This window comes from Cydia fagiglandana, chromosome 9 (assembly GCF_963556715.1).
Source record: "Cydia fagiglandana chromosome 9, ilCydFagi1.1, whole genome shotgun sequence".
Taxonomy (NCBI): domain Eukaryota; kingdom Metazoa; phylum Arthropoda; class Insecta; order Lepidoptera; family Tortricidae; genus Cydia; species Cydia fagiglandana.
Window position 1 is genome coordinate 16225921 of NC_085940.1, and position 27384 is coordinate 16253304.

At 39.5% G+C, this 27384-nt stretch overlaps 1 protein-coding gene across 1 annotated transcript in view; it reads right to left on the reverse strand.

The window, feature by feature from the left end:
• Positions 1 to 1039: 1039 nt before the first annotated feature.
• LOC134667490 (multiple inositol polyphosphate phosphatase 1-like) overlaps positions 1040 to 27384 on the reverse strand; it is a 31824-nt gene continuing 5479 nt past the window's right edge. The window contains exons 3-10 of the mRNA XM_063524914.1: positions 14301 to 14440; positions 13836 to 14012; positions 13344 to 13463; positions 12903 to 13001; positions 9547 to 9675; positions 7885 to 8035; positions 7422 to 7620; positions 1040 to 5819 (exon numbers count right to left, since the gene is read on the reverse strand). Of these exons, the coding sequence (XP_063380984.1) occupies positions 5576 to 5819; positions 7422 to 7620; positions 7885 to 8035; positions 9547 to 9675; positions 12903 to 13001; positions 13344 to 13463; positions 13836 to 14012; positions 14301 to 14440 (1259 nt within the window). The 3' untranslated portion in view covers positions 1040 to 5575. The remainder of the gene's footprint in view (positions 5820 to 7421; positions 7621 to 7884; positions 8036 to 9546; positions 9676 to 12902; positions 13002 to 13343; positions 13464 to 13835; positions 14013 to 14300; positions 14441 to 27384) is intronic.

The window sequence follows — 27384 nt, forward strand, 5'->3', positions numbered from 1 at the left end:
GATGATTTTCAAAATTTCTAATCATTCAAAAAACACCCTTTACTTATGTCCATATAGCTCATAATAACTGAAGTTAATAGTTAACTTAATAAGCTATTAATTTAAACTAAATAAACTATACATGAATAATGCTTGTTAATTTGTGATTTAGATTCGAAAAATAATAACTTTAGTTTTAATTTCTAAAAACGTACATAAATATCTTTTTTTTTATCTATTTGGTGCAAAATTCTCATAAAATATGGAACAATATAATCGTAAGTTTTTAGGACACAACTATTGTCAAATATCAGTTAATTATTTGTATTAATGTTTGTTATACAGGTACATAAATGCTTTACAAGTAATAACAAGATATATCTATTTAAAAAAAGTAATTACTTATTCAAATATTAAAAAATAACAAATAATGAAGACGAGGTAAAATCTAGTTTAATAAAAGTACAGAAAATGAGTAATAAAATCCGATGTTACTGCAATTGAATAATTTATAAATCTGTCTATATTTTTTTAAATATTTTTTACGGAATTTCAAACAACTAATTTATATTTTGGCCCTAAATCTAAATTGGTACAACTTTGATTTTACGTGATGACATCCATATCCAATAACAATAAATATTAACCCCCTTATCCATAAACGCGCTACAAACCAAAACAATTAGCTAATAATCGTTTGTCCTTATCTGTCATTTTGACTTATGTATTTGTAAAAAAGTGATAAAACATAATTTAACTAAATTAGACCCGTAAAGTTTTATCAATAAGGGGGTACTTAATAAACGTTAACAAGCATAGCTAAACAATGGAAAATACATATACAGATGTAGTGCATTTTTTTCCATTATGCCGGCTACATATGTAACGATAAATCGTTGCGATAAAACTGTGCAGTCCGACTGTGCAGATAAATCGAACCGTGTGTATGACAGATCGTTACGATAATCGACAACGATTTGTCATACACACGGTTCGATTTATCTGCACAGTGGGACTGCACAGTTTTATCGCAACGATTTATCGTTACGTATGTAGCCGGCATTATATTTTCTCGGAAACGTTCGTATTTGTCATGTAAGTTCAGTTACTTAATGTCAGTACTTTTTGTACCGAGACTGACTAAAATAGCAAGATACGTTCGTAACATTCCGTGAAAATACGAGGGAAAATAATTATGCACTACCTACATCTGTAAACTGGGCACAATCGGCGTTTATATTCATGTATACAATTATCCACTTAGACTAGGACAAGTAAAAGAATAATACCACATAATTACGCTCACGACTGCTCTATATTTACAAAATATAACGTTAAAAAACTTAATCGAAACTAAAAACGCTTAAAATAATAAAGCCTATCATTACATCGTAAGCGACCACAAATACAGTTAAAATGCATGATATTAAAATATTGAAAAATCTCACAGCAAAAACTATATCTAAGTACTAAAGCGACACTTACAGGTGGCCTAGATAGTCTAGGATATCTTAGTACATACAGTATACAGTCACACCAAAGTAAGCCAAGCGGTTCAGACGTTCAAAATTACCTGAACACAACTTTATTAAGAGAATAAAAGCTTGTGCAGATCATTTTGAACTCCTCACACGTTTAGCCACTTTCGACACCCCCAGTCAACACCGTAGAGCGTTACAACAAGACCCTAGTAACAGCAATATCAACGTTCGTTGAATCGGATCATCGCTCGTGGGACGTGAATATTTCTCGTATACAGTTCGCTTTAAATACCTCAGTCAATGAAACAACATCATATACTCCGTTCCTGCTCGTGCATGGACGCCAAGCAGTACCGGATGGCACAATTTACGACGACCCCGAGGAGGTCGACGAAATCGTTTTTTCCCCCCGGGGAGAGTACCTCGACAAGATTAAGACCCTTAGGGCCATTTACCCGACCGTGAAGGAATTATTACAGAAAGCTCATGACCGCAACATCAAGTATTACAATGATAAACGTCGTGATATAGAATTCAACGTCGGAGACGAAGTGTGGAAACGCACCTTCAAGCAGAGCAACGCCGGTAAATACTTCTCGGCGAAGCTAGCACCCAAATATGACAAATGTCGCGTCATTCGGAAAATATCCCGTTTAGTCTACGAGTTGGAAGATGAGAATGGGAAGCGTCTGGGTAAATGGCACATAAAAGACTGCAAGCCAAGTTCTGTCCACACCACTTGACTCCTGTAACGAGACGTACCAATACTCCACAATCCGGGTAGTCTATTATCTTTTGGGAAAGCGCTTTATTTATTTATTTTTTTTATTTTGTTTGTCCATTGAAGCGACGTTGGCTTCAATTTTTTTTTGTTTTCTCTTTGTTTTGTCCCGTAGGCCTAGATGCGATTGTTTCCAGCGACGGCCCCGCGGACTCAATTGATGCCAAGGGACAAATCGACGTGCGATTGTGGGCCGTAATCCACGTCCTAGGGAAGTCCTTAGATTCCCTTCTCCTTACACCGTTCGGCTGGTGACACAGCTCGAGGGCGAGCTGGAATTTTACTCCTTCGTCTTTTGCCTCTGTCGTAAAATTCTCCTGGTTAGGGGGGTGTGTAATGGAAAAATATTTAGATAACAAAATACTTCTATGAAGCCGGACGGGCGATTAAATCTGTGTCTCGAATAGTGTCGATGGACTGTCAAGTTGGCAGCGATTCCGTGTTGCCAGGGAGATAGGTCTGAATCCCTTCGAAACCAGTTCGATCGCCAACTAGTTCTTACCAAAATAATTATTATCATTCTCCATGAACGGGTAGGAATGTATAGATTGTCGAGTCTTCCTTTCCCTTTCTTAAAAATATCATACCGTGCTTGTCCAGCAGCGTTTACCACGCTCTGTTCTAATTTCCGTATTTAGAATTTCACGTCAGTTTTGTTAAATGCCTTGGGATTGTAACCCTGGCAACATCGAAGAGGAGGCACCGAGGGAGAATGATTCGGCCATTTTGGGGACTTGGATTTTCTTCCCCGACCTAGCCGGGCTCGGCTTTATATTAAATAATTGGGACAACGTTCTCATCTTTGCCTGCCCTCAGGTGTACCTTGAGGTTAACCCGTTTCCCGAAAGGGCGAACCAGGAGCGTCCTGGGCACTTCGGAGTTGATATTCGATCACTCATAAACCCCGGCAAGACGATTTTCCTCCGACAGGAGGTGTCTACTAGGGGCGCGGCCTTTGGTAGGCCAGATTCTGTGCCAGTCGACCTGTGCAGCTGGCCCCGCCAGAGTCGGAGCTATTGGAACCTCCGGCCATCTGGTCGAGAGAGAGAGCCGTCGACTGTCGCTACAGTGCAGCTAAGCCTTTCACTACTTTTTCCTAAACTGCGATTTTGGACTATTCACCTTTTAGTATTAACTATCCAATAGCGCAATCGACCAAGTATCACCAACAATAATTAAAACCCGGTTAGATAAATATAAATTTAGTTTACTATCAATAAGTCGTTAAGTAGTGTTTAAGCTCAAAAGTGTAAACTTAACCAGGCCGGCAATTAAATTGTACCTGTCCACTATCGGGTTGTTTGTTTTATCCCCTTCAGGACCCTTAGTTTAAAAAAAAAGTATTACATGCTAACTGTACATTCAAAATTAATATTAACGACAAGAAATATACTTTTTACGTTTTCTCGGCTTCTAAACCTCTAAAAACTAGTAGCATTATTTAGTGTCTCAAAAATACTTTGAATATGATACTTTTTATTACCATGACTATTGAATTACTTGGGCACATTTGTGACGTCCCACGGGTAAAGGCACCTTATGGCGGTTGGCGCTTACGCTATTATTAACACCGCTCCAATATTATTGCGGCGCTATAAGACGTAAGCGCCAGCCGCCATAAGGTACCTTTTGCCGTGGAACGTCACATTTAAGTTCTTTTTAGATTTTATTAGTATGTTGTCCTATGTGGAACCATGTTGCTGTGCCCTAACAGGGCGTCACATGAACAGCTTATATTTAAGAACACCTGTACCTGCTATGTGATATGCAATAAACGATTTCAATTTCAATTTCAATTTTCTTAAACAGTAAAGTACGAACTTACTGACACAAAATGTGATACAGATGTGGAGCATAACTATTTTCCATCGTATTTTCACGGAAACGTACGAACGTGTCTTGCTATATCAGTCAGTGACGGTACTAAAAGTACTGAGGTTGACTGAAGTAGCATGAAAAATACGAACGTTTCCGAGAAAATACGATGGAAAACAATTCTACAAATACAAATACAAAATCGTTCTGCACTACATCTGTACTAGAATGTCTTCCTTTGATAAGCGAGTCTAAAATGTTATTGTTATAATGTACCTAACTAACGTATAAGGAGCATTCCATGAAATTGTCTACCATTTGTCCCGTACAAACGCGATTTTCTGAAGATTTGCAGGTACAAGAGTTTCCTTTTCTATGCCAAATGGTCAAAATTATGCACAGAAAAATAATTGACCACTTTAAATGCCGAAAAAAAGTCGCAACACAGGAAATAAAATGCGTTTGTACGGGACAGCCCGTGGAATGCTCCATAAATGTCCGAAAGCATATTGACACTGATGTTTAATTCATATTAGTAAATTTCTAATAACGAACAATACAATAAGGGTAACAGACAGTTATGGGAATTAATATGTCAAAAAACTCCTACGTAAAACGCTGACAATACTCGTAATATTCATACTAGTGTTCATGGTCAAAGATTTTACTAAAGCTTACAAAATGCGTATTTGGTGTACTTGTACATAAGGAGTACACCGATGGCTACCTACTCATTTAGGTACATACGTTTTCCTAAAATATTCCTGTTGCATCGTTTTCTTTAATACCGTAGAAATGTTTGTGGAAATATAACGGTCAAGTGTGTTACGGACATTATACTATACGCAAACCAAGCTGACGGCCGGGGTCGAACTTCCCTTTCACACTTGCATAGTCGTAGCAGGAGTGAAAGAGATGGTAATATGATCTCGGGCGTCACTTTCGTTTGCGGATAGTATAGTAGCCATCGGTGACAAAATCGCGTCATCCGTCAATTGCCAGAAGGTAGCAAAGCGTCACGGCTTTTTTTAACCGACTTCATTCAGGCATAAGGTGGATTTGTTGTACCTATATTACTTTGTGTGCAGACGCTTCGCTACCGGCTCTTTCTCATAACATTACAGATGTAAGTGCATGTGCATAATTATTTTCCATCGTATTTTCACGGAAACGTACTAACGTGTCTTGCTATTTCAGTCAGTCTCGGTACAAAAAGTACTGAGGTTGACTGAAATTAGCGGGACAAATACGAACGTTTCCGAGAAAATACGAGGAAAACAATTATGCACTGCGTCCTGACATTGTACGCTCACAAAACTGATACCATACTAAAGTACCTAATATACAGGGTGGCTGAAAAATAACTGCATTCCCGTTACCAGGGAGGTTTTGGGATAATACTGAGCAACTTTCACTCTGGGACCAACCCCGAAAACGCAAACGGGGTTCGGGGTTTTTGGGGGTAGTTATTTTTAGCCACCCCGTAATACGTTCGATACACGTGAGTGAAAACACGAATTTAAACCAGATATCTCACAAAGAACGCAAACAAACCAACACTTAAAGCCACAACACCGTTCAAAGTCGCGGCCCCGTTGCAGAAGTCCAGGTTGCATTTATTCGCGATGTCACCCAGCCGGACCTTGAGGTCTGGCCACTCGCAGAGGCCCACCTTGCAGAAGGGTAGGTCCATGGTTTGCTCGTTCTGAAGGAAGAGGATCTGGTGCCGGTCCTTGTAACCGAAGTTGCCGTTGGGATTGCATCTGGAGAAATAAGGGATTGTAAGTTAAATATTGTTTATGGTTCATAAGGTAATGAATGATTCTTTTGCGTCAAATACGTGACGCGGCAGAAGAACGCAGGGGCTTCGGCTTTCACCGCCCATGGCCATTTTTAAGTTAGCATGCAATCCTTCGACCTACGTCGGATGCATTTAAAGCTTGAACACAGTAAAACATGGGCACATAAAGTAACAAAAATAAAAATGTTATTGAACATATTTCAAGGAAATTTTTATTGCATTTATTTACTAGACTAATAACCATTTTTACAAATATATACAATTATTAAATTTGCTTTCTATATGCCATACTGCGTGCTTTGCGTCGAATCCGGCTCATTAAGTCTTGCACAGCACTATCAGGATATCTTTTGCAAGCCCATTTCCATTTGTTTTGCAATTCAGCTGCCGATTTAACTTCTCCGCCTCCTTTTTTTAGAATCCCTTTCATAATTGACCAATATTCTTCAATCGGCCTCAGTTCAGGACAATTTGGAGGATTGCACTCTTTAGGTACCACTGCGACATCGTTATGTTTATACCACTCAACTACTGCTTTAGAGTAGTGACAGCTCGCAAGGTCTGGCCAAAATAATGGCTGTGAGCTATGACTGCGTAAAAAGGGCAGTAGACGCTTTTGCAAACATTCTTTTTTGTAGATTTCACCGTTTACTGTGCCTGTTGTTACGAATGAACGACTTCTTTTACCACAACTACAAATAGCTTGCCATAAAAGAAATTTTTTTGGAAACTTCGATCTCTTTTTTATCTTGCAATCTTCTGGGGCATCCTTACGATTCTTAGAAGTATAAAATTCTTGCCCCGGTATCTGCTTGAAGTCTGCTTTGATGTACGTTTCATCATCCAATACAACGCATCCAAATTTTGTCAAGTAATTGTCGTACAACTTTCGTGATCTCTGTTTTGCAGACAGATTTTGCTTAGCGTCGCGATTGGGTGCAGCTTGTGCTTTGAACGACTTTAATCCAGCTCTTGACTTAGTTTTCTGTACATATGACTGCGACATTTTGACCTTTTTTGCGACATCACGGGACGATAACTTCGGATTCGCTGTAAAAAGTCGCAAGACATGGGCTTCTTTTTTTTTATCCTTTGCGCCTTGCTTACCTGCACTTCCCGGCTTGCGATCTACTGTCAATCGTTCTCGGAACCTTTTTAAAACTAAACATACGGAAGATTGCGGTAATTTTAAAAGTTTTGCTAATGCCCTATAACTTAAATGAGGATTTTCAGTATGTTTGCGCAAAATAATTTCACGTTTCTTGTGTTCAGAGCTCGCCATCGTGAAAACAAATGATCAAAGTGGAATGCTGTCATAATAGTTTTTATTCAGGATATCAAATAGTTTTTATTTATAATACTAAGAAGTTTCCATATTGTATAAATAAAAATATATAAGCATTTACTTGTGCCCACATTTTACTGTGTTCAAGCTTTAGTTCTGCGAATATTCTTATTCCTAAATATCGCGCAGAGAAACTCCGAATATAGCTCTCTCCATTGCACGATGAGTGACTGAACCGCCTCGAGTCCCATTGGGTAACGAGGAAAGGGAATAGCTTACTTGTACAGAACAGCGGCAAGGTTTCCATTAAAAGGCGAAGCGGCTGAAGAACTCCACTTGCGGCTCTGAGTCGGGACCGTGTGGAAGTTGTCTCCGGTGAGCGGTGCATCGTCGCGGCGGCCGCCCAAGGCACCAGTCAATAGAAGCAGAGCGGGGGCTTCGCCGAACAGGATCTGCGAGACCGGCTGTTGGGGGACATCTGCAAAGAAAAAAAAGGTGCTGATTTACTTCAGCTAGAGGGGTTTGACTTAGCTAACTTGGCACCGACTTTGAAGGGGGTAATGATTAATGAAGTGTGGAAGTGAAATAGACGTTTATGGTGATATTCTTATATTTTGTCATTGCAAAGTCTGTGCACAGTTTAGCTTGGTCTTCTATGTTTAAGAAATATACAAAGTGATTTTGGCGATGATTATCAAAGGAAACTCGGATCGTATTTTGTGATGATTGATGATGAACTTACTTGCGTTGACATGCTTATTGAAGAAATCCATCATATCCTTGATGAGCGGGCAGGCCAGCTTGGGGCTGGTCTCCGAACCGTAGCCATACTTGTAGAAGGTTTCTAAGTCTTCGGCATACTCGAAACGTCGGAGGTCTTCGCGGGAGAATGCCTGGAATGTTATCGTGTCAATCAATGAGTTGTGTAAAAGTTTCCGACGAATTGAGAACCTCCTTTTTTGAAGTCGGTAATAAATGTCTTGAAACTTTTCAGAAATTGCTCAAAATAAGATTATCTTAAGGCTATTCATATCAATAAGTCTTATAAAACACGGACTGGGTGTTTTCACATCCACCCAAAATAAACGCAATGCAAATTTCGTCAAAGCACAAAATTTTTGTGGGTTTTCTATATGTGAAGCGTTAGTACTAGCGATAAAAAAAAGAAATTATCAAACAAATTGCAAATCGTGTGACTGTACGCAGTTATAAGAATGATATTTACGACGGTAAATATAGAACACATTAACCTATTGACTCAAGGGCCAGCGCCTTTAAAAATGAGGCCAGGCAGTCTCGTATGAAATCTGATGCTAATTGTTTTATTATTGGTGATCTACTTACTGGCGTTCAGGTCGGAAACCAAAGGTCACTAAGGTCAGGGCCTAGGGCCCTCATCAATTCCTTGGTGAGTTTTTGAGAAGTGGAATGCAGCCATAGGTGATTAGTTCAACATTTCTCGGAGTCCTGCAGGGTCATCCCTTTTCACTTCAAAATTCACTTAAGTATATGGTCGTTGGTTCACGCTAATTAAGCTCTGTTTTTCTACAGCGTGCATAAGACGTATCTACTTCATTTGATTTCAGTTCCGGCCAACGCATCAATTCCTGAGGAGTACCGGTTGCTTTCGACGATCAAAACTCGGATCCTCAACTTCTTTGAACACCGCGTGTCTCGGCGAGACGGGACATCCATAGTACTAGGGTTTGCACGACGGATCCGAAATGTATGGGAAGATCCGCGGATCCGGATCCAGATCCGGATAATTTCATACATTTCGGATCCGGATTGCAAACCCTACATAGAACGTTGTGCAAGAAAGAGTGGGAGGTGACAGGGCTAGAGGACGATCGCCCATGAGATGGACCGACCAAATCGAAGCCAGTGTGTGCCAGGAATGGCGACGTGTCGCTCTAAAGTCTACATAATGGCCACGACCACTCTGTCAAGAGTGTAACGAAGAAGAAGACTTCATTTGACGTAATTTGGAAAGTAATGTCTACATGGATAATATTATAGTAAGTATTGTAGGAGCTGGTTGCGATGCCCAATATAATTGGCGAGATCAAAGCCATACGACTCCGCTGGCTTGGTCACCTGGAGAGGATGGGGGAGGATCGTGCTGCGAGAAGAGCGTAGAGCGTATGTGGGGCACCCGGGCGGAAAACGACCGTCCGGGCGTCCCAGATACCGCTGGAGTGACGAAGCCGAAAAAGACCTAGCTGTCCGCCATCGGAATACCCAACTGGCGCGAAGTGGCGCAGAATAGAGCAGAGTGGCGCTCTGTTGTGTCAGAGGCCAAGATCCTCTTTGGGTCACTGAGCCAGTGATGTATGTATGTATATAAGTATGTAAGTATTGGAATGAATCTGAAATATTTTTGGCTGAAATGAAACTGCCTTACCGAGCACCAGGGCGATATCTGGGTGATGTCCCACGCCTTGTTGTAGCGGCACATCTGGTAGATGTTCTTAATGATGCTGCGATCGATGTCATACGTGAAGCCCAGGCGCGAAGATATGTTGCTCACCATCTGCGTATAGAAATTTAAGAGCTTGATTTATTATTTTATTTTATTGCAAATGTAGCGAAGTCAGTAAAATGAAAAAAAGCCCTTTTTAGGGTTCCGTACTCATAGGGTAAAAACGGGACCCTATTACTAAGACTCCACTATTCTTGTCCGTCTGTCTGTCACCAGGCTGTACCTATCTCATAAACCGTGACAGTTACCAGTTAGAACCATGTTAAACAGTTGAAATTTTCACAGATGATGTTCCATAATTATATTTCTGTTGCCGCTATATTAACAACAAATACTAAAAAGTACGGAACCCTCGGTGGGGAGTCCGACTTCGTCGACCGCACTTCGGTTTATTTTATTTCGTGGTAGAATCGAGGAAGTCAAGTAGTTCTAAAAGGTTAGGTCACTTAAACCGATTATCCTATAGGTCAGGATAGAATTGTATATACCTAATCGTTTTCCTCGAACGTGAAAATGTCCAGTACGGTTACCATCAGTTTGTCACTGACATAAACGCCGTCGAGAACGTAATTTACTTTCTATACATCTCGCTCGCACTCGCATATCAGTGCAAACGGGATGTATAGAAAGTAAATTACGTTCTCGACGGCGTTTATGTCAGTGACAAACTGATGGTAACCGTACAGTATTTTGTTTTTATTTACGATTTAGGTATGCGGTACGTGCAAGTGTTACTAGGTGACCGGGTCCATTTCATTCTAGGTACAACCGAAACATACCAATTGACCTTATTAAATAACTGGCCAGCTAGTCCAACTACCTAATCCCGCATACCAGAACAATTCATTAGCTCCATTAATTGTGTTTGTGCTAATGACAATTTTTTTGACCCATAAAAACACGGACAAGGTTACAATTAGAATTAAAAATACAAACTAATTTGGGACATCAGGAATTCGTGACATCCGCAGACGTTGGGTCATTGTGGTAGGACACGACACAGAATGTGTGGTCACGACAGAAATGAAACATACATAATTTTTAAGAAAAAAAAACCGACTTCTATGGGGCCCGGTGAAAGATTATGGTAGATGGTGCACTATGTAGAAAAGGAGGTAAAACGAGTACTTTCTAGTAGCATTTCGTTTCCGTAAGGGTCGTAGTTCTAGCCTAACCTAACCCACTTCTCTGATAGCAGTTCGGTTCTGTGAGGATCGCAGTTCGAACCTAATCAAACCCACTTTTCTAGTAGCATTTCGTTTCTGTAAGACTCGCAGTTCTAACCAAACCTAACCCACTTTTGTTCGGTTCTGTGAGGATCGCAGTTCAAACCTAACCTAACCCACTTAACGGCGCATGCGGCGCGGTGTACGGGAGTTTGAGCGGGAGGGGTTTGGCATCATCATACCCACATTTTATGGTAGGTAATCATAGTGGTTTATTTAGTTTAGGTATCATAGTGGTTTTCCGGGTCAAGGTCCGGGTCTCTGAGTCAGAGTCTGGGTCCGAGTCCCGGTCCGAGTCCGGGTCCGAGTCCGGGTCCGAGTCCGGGTCCGAGTCCGGGTCCGAGTCCGGATCCGAGTCCGGGTCCGAGTCCGAGTCCGGGTCCGAACCGGATCCGGGTATGAGTCCGGGTCCCAGTCCAAGTCAAAACCGAAATTCGAAATCACCAAACATGTACTATGCGTCGTTGAAGAGTTCTGTTCTGATCATCATCAGCAGTTCCACTTCATCAAATGCGACAGTTTTTAATGTAAATGCTTGATTTTATGATGAAAATACAAAAAATTCTATACGTATGCCTTTAAGATTTGAGGAGTTCCCTCGATTCCTTATGGATCCCAACATCAGAACTCGAGCTTGACAGAAATGTGGCTTAAAAACTAAACTTGCTTAACAAACATAACGAAGAGGACAAATCGCCAAACGTGAACTATGCGTCGTTGAAGAGTTCCGTTCTGATCATCATCAGCAGTTCCACTTCATCAAATGCGACAGTTTTTAATGAAAATGCTTGATTTTCTGATGAAAATACAAAAATCTCTATACGCATGCCTTTAAAATTTGAGGAGTTCCCTCGATTTCTCATGGATCCCATCATCAGAACTCGAGCTTGACAGAAATGTGGCTTAAAAACGAAACTTGCTTAACAAACATAAAACCAAGAGGACAAATCGCCAAACGTGAACTATGCGTCGTTGAAGAGTTCTGTTCTGATCATCATCAGCAGTTCCACTTCATCAAATGCGACAGTTTTTAATGTAAATGCTTGATTTTATGATGAAAATACAAAAAATTCTATACGTATGCCTTTAAGATTTGAGGAGTTCCCTCGATTCCTTATGGATCCCATCATCAGAACTGGGTTTTGACAAAAACGGGACCAATCTGTATGCATATACATTCAATCAAAAAAAGAATTTTCAAAATCGGTCCAGTAATGACGGAGATATGGAGTAACAAACATAAAAAATAAAAAAAATAAAAATAAAAAAAAACATACAACCGAATTGATAACCTCCTCCTTTGGGATTTGGAAGTCGGTTAAAAATATAGTCATTGTGTTCTAGTGCCTAAATCACCTAATATTTATTGAGCCTCGCCCATGACAGCTTCGGTATTTTTTGTGGGGTTCAGATTTGACCAAAGTTGGAACCTAATACTTCGAATTGAATGAGTCGCGCGTCGCGCGATTGTCAATTAGGATTAGGACACCTATTCAAGTTCAATGTTAAGTTTCATCGCGCGTTCGCACGAGTAAAATTCGCGCGATCTAGCGATATCTAATGGCGTAGTCGCGTAGTATTAGGACGACCCCTTACTTTACTTATAATCGTGAAAAGGCTACCGACTCCTTAGTTATAGTTCGTAGGTTTCTAATAGAGCCCGAGCTAATCCCATTGTCTATTGTTAAGTAAAACCGCTCGTGCCACGTGCCACAATCATCTGCATAAAAAGTACAGTAGGTAAGTACTTCGGTTACTGAGTGCCAGCGAGTTGCAACACTACAGAACCAGTCTAAAATGTGTCATCGAGATGCGTAACAAAGACGCGTTATCGGAGAGCGCACCTACACTGGTTTTTTGAGCGTTGGACTAGCCCGCGCTCAGTTGCCAAATAGAATAATTATGACCCTTTTTTGAGGGTAAGTAGCACGTGCGGTTTTACTTAACAATAGTCAATAGGATTAGCCACCGGGCTCTATTACAAAGCTAAGAACTATACCTACTTGTAGTTCTCAGAGGGTAGGTACTAAAGTAAATAGCTGAATGACTCACCTCCGCCCATTCATGCTTGGACTCGAAGATGTCCCGTTGCCTGAGGGTCTCGTTGCTGTCCCCGATGTCTCTGCTCCACGCTGGACAGAATTTGTCCGGCTGAAACAAATCGCGTGTTAGGCAAAAGGTGTTTACAGGGTTTGGGTGGCGCGAAGACCTGGAAACTCGGGACAAGGCCTCACAAAGGGAATTTATATTGATTGTCAGTGTTTTACATTATGAATAATTGCACACACACACCAAATACACACACATACCTACACACACGCATACACGCTATATGTTCAACCCTTGGCATATCAAACCTTCCATTTCTTAAATGCTCTATCATGAAATCCTCAGTAAAATCCCAATTATCCATTTGTAGATATTGTCCACATGAAAGGTCCCACTTTTTACTAAACGTGTTTGACCCGTAACTTATCTCGATGAAGTGCATACCATAAGCAGTTTCTCATCGTTTTCATGCGGCAAGTCGAGATCTTCAGGACGCGATCGGAACAAGCCCGCAGTGAAGGCGTGGAAGGATTCCGAGGAACGCTTGTCCTTCGCGAACTTGAACTGAAATTATAATCATAATATAAGTAAATTAATAATAACCACGTTACCAGTGCGAGTCCTGATAAAAGGCTGATATATGAGACTTCAACATAAATTTCTCATGACGCTCACGTCACGTCATGAATCTTGTGAAGAAGAATAAATGCGATGATGATTTCTGATTTCCTTCTCTAGCTCTACAAGTAAATAATTATCATCATGCCGAAAGTCGTTAATTGCTGCCCATATGCCTATGTATTGGTAATAAGGCATAAAATAAAGATTATAGTTGAAGATGCGTTGGTTCTCAGAACTGTCTCATCTAGCATTCTTGGCTTTCATTTAATAGTATTACGCCCTAATCACCCGGTCTTTTTATACTGTAAAACTCACCAAGTAATCATGTTTGTTATCAGTCAGAGGACTAGGATAGCGGCTAACCCAGCTCTGTGCCAGCTCCTCAGTGCGCATGTAGCCGTTGGTCGTGAGATCCCCAGCGAATGTGAGGTTCTGCCGCGGGTTCCACGTCCAGCGAGTGAGCAGCGATTGGTCGCCGAGGCACATTCTGGGCTGAAAACAAGGTTGGGGTTGGAGGGCATTTATGCAGCAAGTTTAGCACGTCTTGCAGCGACTGGCTTATTGACTCCACGTGGTGTGTATGTAAGGATTTGGACTACTTATTGGTCTATAAATTGAATTGTGATAAAGGGTTTACCTACTAATATATCAAATATATGTCCCGGTCGCTAGCAAGCAGTATTGTAGAAATTGCTGAAAATTATAACAAGGCCCACTTCGCCCACGCCTAATAGCTACGCCACTGCCCCGTTGGATTACTGTAGTGTAGCCTAGACCTACCTCCTTGTCGTAGCCATTGTGGTAGTTCTTCACAACGTTGTCCCTGAAGGCTGTCAAGTGCTGCAGCTGAGGCAGTTCATCCGCCTCTGGATTGGTAGCACCATGCCGGTTCAATAGCCAGATAGCTTTCGCCTGACATCCTGGGGACAAGATCATTGTTGAGATTTTTAAAATATTTTTTTTATAGAGGATGTAATTTCCCGTCTCAGTCGAGATTCGAGCTCGTGCCTCATATATATATATATATGAAGAAAATATTTCTGGAACAAATCCTGTACCGAGATTGGGCTTTGAAGTGAAGGGAATGGCATTTTACTCGAATTTCGTTTTAATGAGGATTTTGCCTTATCGAGGTTCGAGTTATCGAGATTCCATTGTATATGCCTATATATTCCAACTTAAATGTTATATATCGATGTTAGGTAGGTATCTACTTGTAATGTGGGTCAAAGCCGTACCTATTCTTACGAAATAAGGCACATATTTACATAGGTACTACTTATGTACGTATCTGCCATACTCGTAGGTGCTACTATGGTATAGGCAAATGTAATGTGTTAGTCAAATAATATAGTAGGTATACATATATTTACCTACACATTATTGACACAACTTAATTATTTACTTACCTCCTTCTGTCAAGGCAAGGCCTAAGATTTCGAAACGACTACGAAATATACGTCAAATAAAATTAACTAATGCCCAATAATATCTAGTAATTATTATCAAAACAATATTAAAAGTGTTTCATGAAAGTGTTCTTGTTATGGTGTCGCGCCTGGTTTTGATACGACCTAGACTTGACTGTCGTCAGGCATGGCTCACTCCGCGATTTCGTCGCTTTGCTACAGGTAGCTACAAGTACATCCGTTCCACACCAATTTTGGTGGCTAGCCATAAGCCACCTAGCGCCCATACCTGTCCTGATTTAACAGACGCGTTTTGTTAGAGAGTGAGTCTTGTGTACCTAGTACTATTATTTATTCTGTGCTATCGTCTTAATTGACTAATGACTAGCGCGCATTTCACGCACGAGTTTTCATTTCACATGCACTAATCAGCGTGAGCGATCTTCGAAGTCGTATCAAAATAAGTATGTAAGATCAAAACCGTAACAAGATATTAAATTTGAATCGGGTCACCAGTACGGTACCATCGGAAAGTACGTTTCATATCCGGTGCCAGAATTGTACGCTCGTACTAGAAAAAAGCTCGTAAAACTTCACACCACAGGAAATAAAACACTATTCCAAACAGATCGTAATACACATAACGTAACGTCCGCTCGTAATTAAGCAAGGTATAAATAGTTCATGCTAGAGATGCACCGGATATTCGGTTACTATCCGGTATCCGGCCTATCCAGCCATTATTTTGACATCCGGCCGGATACCGGATAGTGTCCTATCCGGCCGGATACCGGATAGTAACATTGCTTGATTTCGGAGTAAACAAAATTGGATTAAGAAACAGTCACGGTCATAATCGTACTCGTTTATAATTATAAAACAATTTAAACATTCCACTCACTAACACGCGCACCCATTTTGAACCTAGAAAATGAGTCCGTCAGTCCACGCAAACGTTCACTACGAAACAGAGCGGCTACCGCGAAAACCGAAATTCGCAAATTGCGGGGATCTTTCTCTTTTACTCCAATGAAGGCGTAATTAGAGTGACAGAGAAAAATCCCAGCAATTGACGATTTTCGGTATTGGCGGTAGCCCTACAGGTCAAAAATTGCACAATGCGCACCTGAAAAACCGAAATGTAGGTATAGTTCCGCTGGCCGAATATTCGGCGGCCGGATACCGGATATTCGGCCTGAATTTCGGCCGAATATCCGGTATCCGGCCAAACAACTATCCGTTCCATCTCTAATTAAGTTCATGTAATCTGTCGGCCATAAATAAAGACTAAACGATGACCTCACGATCCGCGTTTGACACTGCTAAATGGACAGTAGGTGTTTAGTTCAAATTGATCGTCCTAGGGTGGCCCTAATGGGAGTTCGAAACGGCAGAGATTCAGGTTTTTTAGGTCGCGCTCCAGATTTGGGAATTAGCCAATAAGTTGGGATTGTAATTAATTGGGTTTCCTAACGATAGGTTTTAGCCAACGCCTGACTATACATAAAATATTTACAAATAAGGTGAGTAGCACATATTTGGTTACTAACACTAACACCGCATTCAAGGGTAGGGAAATCAGTGAATGGTATATGGTCATACACGCCTTGATGCCTAGCCAAAGACGTAGCAAATAGTAAACCTAATGCCTGAAGTTCGGGGAAAGTTATGAGATTGCAAAAGGCGGCAAATTTGACAAAAATAGGCGCGAAGGGATATCGTCTCATAGAAAATTTGAATTTCGCGCCTTTTTCTACTGACGACATTTACTTGACCATCTATATTTAAAATAAGTATAAGATGCTGTGATCTGATGTTAGTTTTTTAATCGGTTAACGCCATAATTTTACCTACACGTTAGTGACTGTCCTAGAAACATCTAAATCGATTAATAAACAACATTATTCTTAGACTCAGGGGCAGTTTATGAGCTCACCCCCGCAGAGGGTGGCATTTCATCACGATGCACAACTGGGTCAAGCAAAAATATATGCGTACGGCCTAGACCGATATCTACTCACGGAGATGAGCCTTTGTATATCCTGTCAACTGGAAACAATTGGGTCAGAATTGCCTTGTCAGAATTAGTTTTCATTAACTAAAATTTTTAGAAATACGCTTTTTCGAAATTTTCCACACGTTAAAGACATATGTGCTACCTAGAGCAGCCATTCTCCTCTGTTGGGGTTCCGCGAGAATACTTGTAATAATAAGAAAATAACCAGTTCCTCTATAGGTATATCTGGTGCACGTGACGAACGAAAATTTTTAATTTGGGGCTCCGTCAAATATTTCGCTTTCCAAAAGGGTTCCGTCACCAAAAAAGTTTGAGAACTGCTGACCTAGGGTAAGTCTAAGCGTATAAGTTAACTCCACTTATGAAAGTGTCTCTCTATCTTAGCCCTAAAGACCAAGCTAAGTTGGCAGCGATTATGATAGCACCACTATGTAAGTGTTAAGTAAACGTCATAATTTCATAGAAGTTCGTCAGTCTGTGCTATCAATTTAGCTTGGTCTGACTCTAGCTCAGTCAGACTACGAATTTTTCAAAAAAGAGGGCAAATGCACCCTATCGACACTTCTAATCCCCCCGACTTACTGCAATTTTTGTTGTACCGTAAAATTTCACCCAACTCACCCCATTTTACGGTACTTGTACGTTATTGTTGTTGAGATTTGAGATTTCTATGAACTTTTCGCTATACCATTACCACCATACTTATTAATGTTAGGTACACTCTACAAACAATATGGAAATCATTTCAAGTTGTTACTTACTTCCAATATCATGTATTCAGTACTACGTGTAAGCGATAAAGCGATAGTTTTTAGGGTTCCGTACCTCAAAAGGAAAAAACGGAACCCTTATAGGATCACTCGTGCGTCTGTCTGTCTGTCTGTCCGTCTGTCACAGCCTATATTTTCTCGGAAACTACTGGACCAATTAAGTTGAAATTTGGTACACATATGTAAATTAGTGACCCAAAGATGGACATATTTTTTTTATAATTTTATAATACAAGTTCGAAGTTATTTAAGAAAATAGCCAAAAAATTACCATTCCCCCCTATATCTCCGAAACTACTGGGTCAAAAATTTTGAAAAAAATACTCAAAATTGTTCTTTACCTATAGATGATAGGAAAACCTATTTGAAATGTTCAGTCAAGCGTGAGTCGGACTTATGTACGGAACCCTAAAAACGCGAGTCCTACTAGCACTTGGCCGGTTTTTAACAAACAGACAACGTCTGCAAGCGATACTACAATTTCTTTTTAATGGAAAAAGGAAAAATGTAAATATTTATCCGCTTCGGACAAAGCTCGAACCCACGAAACTCACGAAAGTAGATATATTCCGACGATGTACAAAAAATTTACAGAATATGCAGGATATGTACCCAATTTTTCGATTGTTGATTAGGCAAGGCTATTGAAGGTTTTATTTTAAAAAGAGCAGATTGTACCTACACCTGGCGTGGATCACTCCACGATTTCGTCGCTTTGCTACAGGTAGCTAAAAGTCCATCCGTTCGACCCCAATTTTGGGGTTTGCCATAAGCCGCGCGTGGCGCTGTCGCCACCTAGCGGCCATATCTGTGCTGATCGTGACAGATGCGTATTGTTAGACAGTGAGTCTTTTGTACCTAGTACTATTATTTATTCTGTGCCTACACGTGGAGATGAACTCACGCCTGTGTTTGCCCGTGCAAACAAAAACTGGGTCACAATGCTGTGTTCTGTACCTAGTGACGTTATTGAGGGGTGACACACTTCCACAATCGGAAAGCTTTTAGTATTTTTCCTATAACTCGTGTCACACATGTTATATCGCAAAATATTGTTTACTACGACAGTAAAGTTGGACTGTGTTTGTGCTTACTTAATACCTACTAAGACAATATTATTTCGTTAGGGTTGGGATTGACGCCGAAAGCTGCGCAAATCGTCATTCAGACAGAAGGCAACATTTCCATTACCTACCTACCTAAAATTCATGCTGTACGCAGCATACTGCGTCGTCTGTGTTAGACACCAAATAAAATAGTGAAGTTATAATTTTTTTCATTCAATACTCAAAAAGCGAAACAATAAATAACCGGGTGTGGCCTGTAACATGAGCAAATAATTAAAACATCGATTGTACTCCTCAAACGGTGACACTTTGTTCTACATCTTTTAAAAATTATGAAGTATTTAGACTCCCTATTTTTCATACAAAATAAATATTCTCTTCAATGGACGCCATCGCCACGCCATACATTGTGATTGACGTTGCTTTGTCACGCCTTAAACATAACTAAATTCATAATACATTGCGTCTTAGAATAAACTTTAAAGTGTATTAAAAATCAAACGACAAGTTATTTTTAAAATTCGCTGAACAAATGTTGGTCAGTATGAGGAGTACAGCATACAGTTTAATTTTTTGCTCATATTACAGGCCACACCCGATATAAGTATTTGAAATATATAAGATTACCAGTTCGCCGGATGATATAATATCAGCCCGTCAAACTCGCAAAAGTTGACAGTTCTGAACAACTGACAGACTGATATCGTCCGGCGAACTTATGGTAATCTGTCGGCGGCCCCTTTAGACTAAAATAATAATAAACCTAAAACATCGTTTCATAATAGGCACCTAGTTAATTTCCATATAGGCAGAGACAATCTAAGTGAGATACCTAGGCATCACAGTTAGTAGAGCGGTGGGCGTCCCAGGGCCATAAGCCGATGATTTTTCCCAATTTTCCTTCGTATCAAAATCTCTAGGATCTGCTTTAGCTTCGCGTCAGTAACTGCCAGGAAGTTGCGCAGGATAGGGACAGGTGGCACGCTGTCGTTTTCGCTAGGCAAGCTAGGCTTTCGTTCGTCGGACGATTCTCTTTGGATCCCTGAGCCATAATGGTAGTTGTATCAAAATTTCTAAGATAAGAACCCATTCTATATGAATTCCGTGTGTAGCCCGTCTATACTGTGCAATTAAAATATGCCAGCCGCAAACCTATAACCCGGTTATATGGTGTACGCATGAGGAGCACGTTTCACCAAGGTTTACGATGCTATACGACGTACAATAATGAGTTGGGATGGCATCCAAACGACTTGCTGTCAAGAAAACTAGCAATAATTCGAGTTTGTACCGTTTTACTTGTTGCATCTTATATGTAGGATTGTAAATAAATATAAAATAAACTCTACATTAGGTCTAAGCTCTGAAACGGACTACCTATTTCGCTGTTTGGAACTCTACCATGCTTATACCTGCACATTAATTCAAGCTTACAATTATTTGAATTTACTGACCCATCTCAACAAACCATTAGTGTCATCCATTTTATTGCGAAGTCAACAATTGAATCAACTGTATTAAGTACCTATATAGTCAATGCACCAGGCCTACGAACGCGTAACGCGTAACAATGTGATGTTCTATGGAAATGGGGCCTAAGGACGCTTAGGGCTCCCGTTGTTCTAACTTAAACAATTTGACTGTGTAATTTTTGATGTAAGAGTAGATCTCTAACTTCTTATGGTATACTCGTACTCTTTCTTACATAACGACATAAACGAAATTATAATTATAAGTACCCATGATCTGGGGACAGAATAAATAATAGTATTAGGTACAGAAGACTCACTCTCTAACAAAACGCGTCTGTCACGATCAGCACAGATATGGGCGCTAGGTGGCGCCAGCGCCACGCGCGGCTTATGGCAAACCCCAAAATTGGGGTCGAACGGATGTAATTTTAGCTACCTGTAGCAAAGCGACGAAATCGCGGAGTGAGCCACGCGATCTGGGTAAGAAAGGTAGGATTCAGATTCTAAAATTTGTTACGGGTTGATTATGGTTTTGATATTGATATGATATCGCGCTTATTCGTGCCGATGCCGGTGAAATGCGCTGCGAGTCGTGTCATAAAATATATATATATATATATTATAGGACATTCTTACACAGATTGACTAAGTCCCACAGTAAGCTCAAGAAGGCTTGTGTTGTGGGTATATACTCAGACAACGATATATATAATATACAAATACTTAAATACATAGAAAACACCCATGACTCAGCACATGCAACACATGCAGCACATGCAGATGCTTATGTGTCATAAAGCATATCGCCTGCACTTACTCGTATTGGTCTGTGAACTGCGAATTGTGTCAAGGTCACAAAAACATAGAAATCTACCTACCGCTCCCAGTATTCAGTATTCCTTTATTTCTTGCTTCCATGGTACATTTTTAGGTACCTACCGTAAAACGGGGTGAGTAGGTTTCGCGGGGAGAGTTGGGTTATGAATGGGGTGAAATGTAACCTCTTTATCGTCAAAGTTATGAAATGGAACTACCCAAAATAAAATATAAACTAAAATACAAACGTCCGAACCACTTATTATATACACCATTCAGTTTTTACTGGTAAAAATAAAATATTATCGAGGGTTGAAAGTCAAATTTCACCCAACTCACCCCATTTTACGGTACATATATGCTGTTATTGTCTGTCCTTCGGGGCCCTCTGAGGATTGTGGGCCCTGGACACGGGCCCCGTGTGCCCTTATGGTAAAGACTGTACTGGACCTTATGTATTATAAATATGTATTAGCAAGAAAGTTTACAGATCGTCCCTTCGTCTAACTGATGGAACACACAGGGATGTTGCGGATATTCGCATCCGCATCCCCATCCCCATAAAATCGATGTGGAGCATCCACATGATGCGGATGTCGACCAAGTCGGTATCAGGAACGTATTAGCGGCGGCGCCGGCAGCGTAAGTGCTGGGTAATTTCGTCATTATATATCATCTAGATCCCGAAAAGTCGGCTAAGTTACTGTTTATTAAATAAAACGCACCTATATTCCCCAAATATACTAAACGTTTCGTTTTTATTTTTAATAAATAATGCTCAAAATTTAATATTTGACGTTTTTTAAGTACCAAATCTTGACATCCGCATCCGCATCCGCGGATGTGAGGCTTTAAATATCCGTATCCGCACCCGCATCCGCGGATGTCAAAAATCTGCATCCGCAACATCCCTGGAACACACCTTACTACAGATAAAAGGGCTTGCCGCGGCCGCTTTTGACACGTATGCTTATAGCTTAACCTATAAAAGCCGTTTTTATAACCACGGAACATGACATTATAAATCTGGATTAAACGGTTGCTTAGGAAAACACAGGTTGCCCTGAAAATGTGGTAAAGTTTTTCCGATTTGAATTCTAAAAGTACCAATTGAATTTCGAAGATATTTAAGACACCAGTTGCCAAAACTATTTAGTAACTCAAAATTCAAATAATGAGCAAACCTGGCGAGACGGCGGGGTCCTGTATATAGACTTTTTGCTACAGAAAAACAAAGGTTTCTTAGTAGGAGCCTAACTAACTAACTAACTAACTATGACTAACTAACTATTTATGGTTGCGTTTTGACCAATATACTTACTAACTTTAACTTAACTTTTGGGAACAGAAAAGACGGACATATTAGCTAACTATAGTTCGTTTTTTTTTAGCATTAGAAAGAACTCCACAGAAGCAAGCGTGCAGTTTTTATCAGGCTCTTTAATTGTTAATAATTATTGAATTATCTAATGTAGCACGGTCAATACATATAATTTATTTCAAATTATTACCGCTAAAAGTGCCCAATTTGGAACTACAAGCTTACTTCTGCGAAGTTCTTTCTAATGCTAAAAAAAAACGGACTATATAATACCTACATAAATGTTGTATTCATTTCGGATATTTACGGATGGATTCCAACGTTCGTCGTCGTAAATTTAAGAGTCTTGATGGGCTTTTTGTTTTATTCTAAAATGATGAATAAACAAAAAAATAAAACATTTTTGATGTAGATGAGTATTATTTTTTAATTTTAGGTATTTGTATAGATTTCATGACCAATTAGATATAGCTTATAGGTAGCTTATATGTACATAACAACCGTTTTCTAAACACATCCTGTATCTTTTATACTGCCGCGTTATAATTATTAACCGCCGCGCGTTATTATTAGATATGTGTATTAAAATTAAATATTGCTAGAGCGACACACGCGCGTTTGTCATACTATGTCCATCCATCATAACTTTTAATTGTTAATTACTTATGTGTGTACAATCATTTGACTCATATTACTTAAATTACTTACTTGCAGTAAAGTAAATGAACCAAAAACTTATAATTACAGTAGGATTGAAGATTGCGGCATGCGGTCCGCGGGTTTACTTATTATTATGATCTTGAATATGGCTGCCCTTAAGTTACAGGCCTATTCGGATTTCGAGATAATCACAAGATCTAGAGACGATTTAGAGATCAACTAGATTTACATTAGATATCGACTAGATGTGACTTGGATATCTAAGTCATAACTTGTCGAAATCGTTCAAGAGGATCTCCAGAACCGCGGAAACGTCAAATTTGACATATCTATCTTACAAATATCTTTAAATAGCGGAAGCAGTTATAAAGTTGACCCAAAAATTTTTTATTAAGCTATGAGCTTCATCACATATGTTCCTTGAGTAATTCTAAGCATTTCAAGCCTGGGAGCCAATAAGAAATGTGTGTCTACTCGGATTTGTAATGGATTCAAACTTTCAACCCCTTTTTAACCCTGTTAGGGGATGAATTTTACAAAACGCTGAAATTACTTTTCCTGTCTTTTAATAATATCCCCAAATACAAAGATTCAAGTCCCGCGTTCGAAAATTTTTTTGATATCCATACAAACTTTCAACTCCTTTTTCACCACCTTAGGGGATGAATTTTCAAAAACGCTGAAATTAGTTTTCTTGTATTTTAATAATATATCGTTTTACGAAGTTTCAAATTCCTAGCTTAAAATAAAACTTGAACCCCATACAAACTTTCATCCCCTTTTTAACCCCCTTAGGGGTTGAATTTCTCAAAATCGCTTCTTATCTCTTGTACACTTTATAAATGTAATCTAGTGTGCAAATTTCAACTTTCTATCTTTTGTAGTTTCGGCTCCGCGTAGCAAAAATCTCCAACCAAATTTTTCACCTTTTTACGTTTTTCTTGTAAAATTACTATGAAATTGAAAAAACAAATATCAGCAATGAATTCTACGTCTTTGGTTTATACGAAAATGATACCAAACTTGCCCTAGTACCCACCAGGATCAGAGTAGATTTTTTTTAAAGATGACGGATGGCGGCCGTCTTTGTACCCCACCCTCCCCCCCACTTCACGCTAGAAATGCTTAGAATTACTCAAATATCAGATGTGATGAAGCTCATAGCTTAATAAAAAATTTTTGGGTCATGTATGGCAGCGTTACATAACTGACTCCAGTATAAATTATCCATATCGTAACTTGTAGAAGTCTAATAGAAATATAATTCATTTTCCGAATCGAGCCGTTAGTTTAATGGGAACGCGATGAGGGTAAACTGGTTTTTAGGGAAGGGAATAGTCTGACATGACAAGTCATCAGCATCACCGCCCTCCGATCCGAACAAGGTATCCTTCAAACATTTTCGATAGATACTTAGATACCTCTTGAAGCGCTGGTGGCCTAGTGGTAAGAGCGTGCGACTTGCAATCCGGAGGTCGCGGGTTCAAACCCCGGCTCGTACCAATGAGTTTTTCGGAACTTATGTACGAAATATCATTTGATATTTACTAGTCGCTTTTCGGTGAAGGAAAACATCGTGAGGAAACCGGACTAATCCCAATAAGACCTAGTTTCCCCTCTGGGTTGGAAGGTCAGATGGCAGTCGCTTTTGTAAAAACTAGTGCCTACGTCAAATCATGGGATTAGTTGTCAAGCGGACCCCAGGCTCCTATGTGAGCCGTGGCAAAATGCCGGGATAACGCGAGGAAGAAGACTTAGATACCTCTTATACCTGTAATGTAAGCCGATGGGAATCGAGTTACAGAACAGTAATCGCCCCGCTACTGATATGTTGTGGTTTGTAAGCGTCAAATATTTTATTACTATGAAATGTAAATAGATACAGGAATTTACAAACTTATAACTACGTAAATATAAAAATTAAGGGTATTATATATATCATATATGCCATAGGTACCCGGCTAAATGTACCTAGCACGCTGCTGGCGTTTCCTCTTTGCACGGCTAGCGAAATACGCTGGATTAAGTAAGTACTGTTGTGCAATGTGCAAGCTATGTACAGTCAAGGAATTTAAATTCCGACCCATTTCGTACTTTGTCACAGTGACAGCCGTATGAGGTCTCTAGCGGCTTTCATATTGATTGTCACTGTGACAAAGTACGAAATGGGTCGGAATTTAAATTCCTTGACTGTACACTTGTTACAATTTGATTTAATTTTGACACCACTTGCAAGTAATGCGCCACACGATCGAGCGATGATTCGGTCAAATTGTGTTTTTTGAAAAACAAATTATACCCAGCATTTGATGAATGTAGTATGAAACCTTTGGGTATGGTGCTTTACGTACACTAGTGTCCAATCCCCTCCCCCTGACGCAAACCCCACTTTTAACATGAAATATGTCCCGGTTGACAGTTTTTTTTTAATTTTTTGCGGAAAGTATACTTTTCTTACCTTGACACTTTCAAAAATTAAAAAAAAGCCGCCACCCGGGACATATTTCATGCTAAAAGGGGGGGTTGCGTCAGGGGGAGGGCATGGGACACTAGTGTACGTAAAGCACCATACCCTAAGGTATCATAGTTCATTCATTGAATGCTGGCTATAATTTGTTTGTCTTCCCCATACATTAGAACACTACTTGACCGAATCAGGAGATGCAATGCATTACGAATGCTGTCTAAACTACTAAAATCAAAGTTAGAATGCGAATAACCCAGCCAGCATGTTTACTAGACTAGACATAACTCGACAGTGTTCTAGTTTCCGTGCCTATGAAAACTGTGCCAAATATCGCCATTGTTGCAATGATGCGCTGCCAACATTCGAAATTGTAGGCATTTGCCATACCTATGCACTAAAGAAGATTTATGAGCAATTTCATTCACCTCGACGTTTCGATAATGCCCGTGGTAATAATAGTTATTTGTTTTACTATGGGGTAAAGTTTGTCCGCTCGTGACATGACATGTGAAAAATTCCAATTTTTGTGGCTTTGGTATCCACAATAATTGTGGGTTTGGTCGGTTTAAGATCGGGAGAGGTGGCACGCTCTCGTTTCGGAGGCCAATTTTCTCTTTGGATCGCTGAGCCAAAACAGTTAGTTAATAGTTAGTGGCTTTGGTAGGTATATATAATAGGTAGGTAATTAGAGATATGTACCTAAGTCCTACCTAACCTTGGTACCTAAGCTTGTTATTTAGGAAATTTACCCTTAAAAATGAAAACAACAACAACACTTACCTACGTATTTACGACTGTGACGCAAAATCTAACAACGTTAAATATTCGCGACAGTTACTATGTATAATGTCAAAAATAATAACATAAAGCTATGTTTTTAAACACAGCTAATTTTACTCGTCTGATGGCCACGGGAAATCTACCGTAATGATTAGGCATATAAATATTTATATCGCATCATGTAACTTATTTTAGGGCTTACGCCCTTCGCAATAAGGGTCATATTTCCAGTGATGTCACAACCGGAATTAACCGCTGGAATTGTGCCAATAGCAGATTTTTCATCGTTTAATAAAATACTGTTTAAAATAGCATGGTGATGTCTCCTGGGCTCATTATGGAGTTATAGGAAATCCCATGTTGATATTAATAGTTATATTTATTAGTTAGATATTTAATTATTTATATGTCGACTAACACATCATTGAATTTATTTATTAAAACTGAAAGAAATAAACAAAAACAAACATAATAAAACTTTTACTACTAAATACTAAACCTATTACAGGTGATACACAAGCAATCGAACTCTTACTTCTTGCTTTAAACAATAAATGATTAAATTACCTCTTTTCATTCCTCCTTGTACTCGGTTCTAAACTCATTTAGTATGTAAAACCGCATTTAAATTTAAATTAAACGCCGTTTGAATTGATTGGTCTGACTAAATGCCACTGCCTGTTTTCTAATTTCGATCTTGATTGAACTAAGTAATTTATTAGTTACAGTTTTTTCTACATATCCGACAATTTTCATTATACATACTTCGTTTTTTTTAGCATTAGAAATAAGGTAAACAATCTTGATGTGTCTTTTTATTGAAAAACACGTTTATAAAATAAGTCACGGCAAATATGTAACAATTATGAATCTAATATGATCATTTATTTTCTTCTGCTTTCATAAGTAATAGTTACTGATTTTTAAAAAGCGTCTTTCAATTAAAAGACATGTCAAGATCGCTTACCTTCTTGCAAGTTCTTTCTAATGCTAAAAAAACGAACTATAGTCTGGACTGAATAATGTCAATTACTTACGTTACGTTACGTCTTATTACAACATACAAATTTAATAGCTTTTGGAAG